Genomic DNA, 5753 nt, shown 5'->3' with positions numbered 1-5753 from the left:
AAAAAAATGTTCATGCCTTTTTAATTTGTCATTTATTAAAATTATAAATATATATTTTAACTCAAAAGTACAGTTTTTAAATTTAACCCTAACCCTTGTGCGTGTTTTTTATTTTGTGCATAATATAAAAAAAATTACAATTTCTATTGTTACGACTATTTGCATTTCCAAGTTATGAAAATGATTCATTGAACATTCTTTTTTGGTTTTTACAGTGAAAAATATAACTTTTTTTTTCCTCCTCTGATTTAATCTTTTTTGTCTTAATTTAGATCAATCGTGCTAATACAGTATGTCAAAATGAAATAACTGTAAATTCAGACATTTGAAATTGTGCTGAAAAGAATGATTCCAAACAAGACATATCAAAAATAGTCAAAAATGGCCAATTATACTCTAGACCCCAGAGAGTTAATTGCTATAGTCATTTATGGACTAGGCTACACATGGTTCATGAATAACTTTCACATCACATCAGAATATTTTGAACCCTTTATGGACTCATCAGCTAATAGATGAGCATGCACCTCAGCCATAGATTAATCGTCACTACAGGAACTGACGTTATTCCAATGAAGGTACTAATTTTTCTTCCTCCTCCTATTCAGCTGCCGCTCTGTTCTCATGGAAGAACATCTGTTCTGGAAGTTTGAGGCGGCCATGTTGGCTCTGACAACCCTCTTCGCCGTCCTCGTTGTCATCCGCCAGCGACGACTTGACCGCCTTGCCTCTGAGAAGGTCCGTCGCCAGATTGAGTCCATCTAGGATACCTGGACAAGAACTATGACTGTAGTGGTGTCTTAACAGTAGAGGGCAAATGGACCTGCAGAGACTGTTTTCACACTTAACTCTAAATTTGAAACAAATATAGGAAACAGAAAGTCTTGGCACAGAAACAAGGATGGCTGACATGCCCTGCCCTAAGAAATATGATAAACAGGAACCAGTCAAGTCAAGGGGTGGAGTCATGTCCGCGACATCATTAGAATTAATGAGATTGGAGAAGATGGATTGCGCCTATTGTTTCTGCTTCCTGTTTTCAATGCCATGGTAACCAGCAGCTCTCACCTTCTTTTTTTTTTTTTTCTTCCTTTTTTCTGGTTGTTTGGTTCTTTGCTAAAACGTTTGGATCAATAAAGTTAGGGGATGAGAATTGATAAGAATTTTGCAATTCTGATTCCATTATTAATATCACTTATAAATTCGTTTCCTTATCGATTCCTTTATCCATTCTCTTTGGCTCCACTTTGTGAGTCACCACCATCTCTAAGCAGCATATCAAAGACACTGCAGTCACCCAAAATTATTACATGCTCAGATGTCAAATGTGTGTGCATGTTGCAGGTGTTTCCTCTCATTGTTTTGATCAGTGTTAGGGTCAATACTCAGTCATTCTTGCTTATATTACACAGAACCCTTTTATTTTAAAAGTAATGCAGTATGTTACTTAATTACACCCAGGAGAAAGACATTTGTTATACTACTCGTTACGTTACTGTCATGTTAGTCTGTAAAATAATCTGCAACACACTATCATAATTAGCAATACAAACCTGAGGCTACAGCCCGACACACTAACACAAATCCCTATCCTAATGAGGACAGCACAAAGCAAAGATGAAAACCTTAAAGGTTTTCACAAAGAGACCTTAAAGTGATTCTACTTTAGAAACATGAACCAGTAAAAACGGAGGCTGCAAGTTGTGTGGGCTGGGGTCAGCATTTACTCAGCTTTAACATCACTCGGGGTTCTTGTTAGCTTAGTGTTAGCATGCTGCCGAAGTTTTGTTAACGGTATAATGCAGTTGTTTCTGTCCTGAAGTGGTCTCCACTTTACCATCACGCTCTCATCCTTTGAGAACTGGTTCTCGATTCACATCCCTAAATAAAGTTATTCAGTACTTAATTTAATGCAGCAGAGTTCTGGTCCTTTCTTTGAAGCTTCACATCCTGTGTAGCTGGATGGGCAGGGCCTTTGACATGAATGTGGAATTGATAGTTGATCAATAGATATTTAAAGTGGAAATATGAAATTTGCTAATCTAAATAAAACATTTTCCGTTTTTGTTCTGTTTTTGTCTATATTTGTTTGGGAGTTTGTAAAGAGGAGTGGCTTTGTGTTCAGTAACAGAAGTAGACACATGTTAATGTGAGAAAGGTCACACAGCTGACAGTTTGTTTTTTAAACATTTTCAGATTTCTTTTTCTCCAAATAATAATAGGAAAAACTATCCATCCATCCACTTCCACTTATTTAATTAATGGTCACAAGAGGCTGAAACCTTTCCCAGCAATAGGGCAGTGTATCCCTGGACAGATCACAACAAGACCCATTCACACCTATGGGCAATTTAGAATTACCAGTTCACCCTCTAACTGGATATCTTTGGACTATTTAAGGATGCTAGAGCCGGCTGTGATCCTTTCTGGTTTTTTATTATTATTGTCCGCAATCACGGGTTTATGCATCCAGTGGGACCTTGCTGTGGCTGATGCTGTTAACCTGACAAGCAAGAATTCTTCTCTTTGCTGTCATAGGGATTTGGCTCAGCAATCTACATCTGCATCAAGTATCCTTCACAAATATAATTAAAACAATCCCAAAAGTTCATTCGTTTTAAGTGGGAGAAATGTTTTGTCACATGTCCAAGTGACTTCAGTCTTAGCTGACTGCTGGTTTCCCCAGCCTTATAAATATCACATTGAAATATTACATAATGAGCAAAACTAGCACCACTGATTAACAATGGGCCATGGGGTCAGTTTAATGATCATTAATATGCAAATGTTCTTGATTATAAATAAATGGCTGCAAGTACCATACACAGAGAGTTGGGAAATGGTTGCAATCAAAGCATTGTAAAATAGTGAAAGATGTACCCTTAGGCCTTCTCTCCTGGATCACCTGGAGCATTCTTTAGGCGCCTTCCCATCTTTGACAAATGTCCAGCTAGGATAACCACACTTACTCAGGGCTTCTTGATATGAAGTTCTTCTGCTTCCCTAGCTTTCTCTGTGGGGATGGTGTTCTCTGTGTTGTAGCGTCCTGATGACACTCAATTGGCCCACGTTTAACCAGTGGTGCTAGTTTTGGTCGTTATGCAAATTTAATCTTTATGAGTTTGGCATAGAAATAAAGAATTCTGTCTTTAAAGAATGAATTGTAGAATACATTCTGCATTTGTAATTCATTTTTGAATTCCAATTTAATAAACAGATTTTTAAAATGCTTTTTAAATTACCAATTTAAATTACTTTTTTTTCGCTTCACTCTGCACGTGAGCCTTGTGCTTTGCACTGGGCAGAAGGGGGAGGGGCGGTAGTTACAATCGCAATAGCACAGGAACAGAGCCAGAGGGAGAGAGAGAAAAAGAGCCAGGACAACAACGTCACATTAGAAAGGTATAGTAATCATCCACAACTATTTTCAGTTGCAGATGATAAAGGATTCAGAAAGTTTATTCATGCAGGCCCATATGACAGAGAATGTGCATCTTCTTTTTGTTTTCATATTTTAATTTATATTTAATTGTGTTGTGGTTTGCAGTGTTTTGTGTTGTTTCACTTTAAATTTGTAAAAGGAAAAAGCTGAAAATTTAAATAGTTAAAAGTTGAAATGTGAATAGTTGATTTTTGTATTATATGATTTATTTATTACATTTTATGTGGAGTGAATAAATAAAAGTATATTTACGGTGGCCCCTACAGACAAAGCACATACAAACTTCAAATCACGTACGAACCCTGAAGCACGTACAAACTCCAAAACACGTAAAAACACGTACAAACTCCAAAACACGTAAAAACTCAGAAGCACATAAAAACTCAAAACACGTACAAAAGACAACAGAAGTGCTCCAGGATGCTAGGGGCAGTGTTGAGCTTTTGTTACCTAGTGGCTACACAAGCCAGCAAGTACCAACGACCGGATTTGGTGTGTGGTAGTAACAGGTAAATGAACATTTTTTTTTTTTAAATTATTTGACTATATATGAATGCTTGTGTATAAATACACAAACAATACACATATGCTTTCAATTGTGTAATTTAAGTGATCTAGGTAGCTCTGTTTTGGAAGTTCAGTTCATGCTAGAAATGTGTTTTGGAGTTTGTACGTGTTTTGTCTCTAGGGGCCACCGCATATATTTATATATAAACATATATAAATAAAACCACTTTCTTTTTTACAATAGTAATTCCTTTTGTGCATAATTTTATATTATTGTTAATAATAAATTAATTAAAGCAACAAAACAACCTGAAAAGCCGGTTCGGAGCCAAAAGAGCCGGGAAACAGGAAAGGGAAATGGATTTTGAAATGCAGTTTATTAAAGTGCAATTCGAAAATGTTAAAAGGCATTTTAAAAATCAGTTTATTAAATTGGAATTCAAAAATGAATTTACAAATGCAGATTTTGTTCTACAATTCATTATTTAAACACAGAATCATTTATTTCGATGCGCGTGGCTCTTGTGGTCCTCCATACCACACAAAAACACAGCTCTAATAAAACTACTAAAGATGGATCACATTTCACCACAAACTACGGGAACTCTACTTTCAAGACATTTGATCTTTGAAGTCTAAAACAACTTAAAAGATCAAATATCTTCTCTTTCACTAAAAGCCATATTCTGGCCACCTACGGAGGTTTTGCTTTATTCTCTCTCTCATTTGATGCCACAATGGTTTCCATCACTCAGTGGTACTTTTAGAAAGAGATGCTGGGTACACAAGCACTACCAGTCCAGTGCTTAGAGGGCGAGGCATCAGAATTTGGTTTCTGGATGGTCTACGGTTTGCAGAACGACAGACACGCTGATGGTCTTGCATGTGATGCTTCCGAGTAAACGTTTTGTGACAGAAGCCACAGCTGAAACTTTTCTCACCAGTGTGGATCTTCATGTGAGTCTTCAAGTTTGTTTTACGACTGAATGTTTTATTGCACTCTGGGCAGCTGTAGGGTTTCTCTCCTGTGTGAATGCTCAGGTGCTGTTTCAAACTGCCACTGTGTGTGAAGGTTTTACTACAAAACGGGCAACTGAATGGTTTCTCGCCCGTGTGAGTCCTCAAGTGGTTCATTAGAGTAGTCTTGTCTTTAAAACCTCGGCCACACTCAGAACAGCTAAACGGTTTCTTCTCTGTGTGAATCCCCACGTGTCTGTGCAGGTTTCCACTGTCAACAAATCTTTTCCCACACTGAGAGCAGGTGAAGGGTTTCTCTCCAGTGTGTGTTCTCAGGTGCCTGTTAAGATTTCTGCGATGACCAAATTTTCTCCCACACACAAAGCAGTTGAATGGTTTCTCATCATTGTCACATTGCATCTGAGGCAGTGCAGGTTCACAGGGCTGCTCACAGTCGGCATCACTGACATCTGTGTCTGAAGTCTTCTCATCAGGCTGCAGATATGGATCAGGATCTGGCCAACCGACAGAATCTTTAATGTCTTCAGTCTGGCTGTGATGAGGCTGTAAAGATCCAGGTTTTTCTTCATCCTCTTCACTCTTAACAGGGAGAGCACTAAAGGTGAACTGGGTGATATTGACTTCCTCCTGCTCCTCTTTAATGCTTGGGTCCTCGTGGTCCAGACTGGAGCTCCACTCTTGCCCCTCTTCTTCACCAACAATCACTTTTCGGATGCCTGGAGGTAAACCTGAAACACAGATATTGATATTGAGTAGGGCTGGGCCATATTATACCGTTCACGGTAATACCGGTATAATGTTAGGCAACGATAGGAAAATGAAATAT

General features: G+C 38.1%; 2 protein-coding genes across 2 annotated transcripts in view; one reads left to right on the top strand and one right to left on the bottom strand.

Annotated features, from left to right (window-relative positions):
* LOC102288542 (protein JTB) overlaps nucleotides 1-2066 on the top strand; it is a gene marked incomplete at its 5' end in the record, with an annotated part of 3443 nt that extends 1377 nt beyond the window's left edge. Inside the window, 1 exon segment of the mRNA XM_005948824.3 lies at nucleotides 609-2066. Coding sequence (XP_005948886.2) covers nucleotides 609-765 — 157 coding nt within the window.
* Nucleotides 2067-4308: 2242 nt separating this feature from the next.
* The window catches only part of LOC102313549 (gastrula zinc finger protein XlCGF7.1), a 6682-nt gene continuing 5237 nt past the window's right edge, over nucleotides 4309-5753 (bottom strand). Inside the window, exon 2 of the mRNA XM_005948821.2 lies at nucleotides 4309-5655. Within this exon, the coding sequence (XP_005948883.1) occupies nucleotides 4697-5655 (959 nt within the window). The 3' untranslated portion in view covers nucleotides 4309-4696. The remainder of the gene's footprint in view (nucleotides 5656-5753) is intronic.

Source organism: Haplochromis burtoni, unplaced genomic scaffold, assembly GCF_018398535.1.
Source record: "Haplochromis burtoni strain Fernald_Lab_line unplaced genomic scaffold, NCSU_Asbu1 Contig_620, whole genome shotgun sequence".
In the NCBI taxonomy this organism is placed as follows: domain Eukaryota; kingdom Metazoa; phylum Chordata; class Actinopteri; order Cichliformes; family Cichlidae; genus Haplochromis; species Haplochromis burtoni.
Note: the sequence above shows the minus strand (reverse complement) of the source record. Positions and strands in the feature narration are given on the sequence as shown.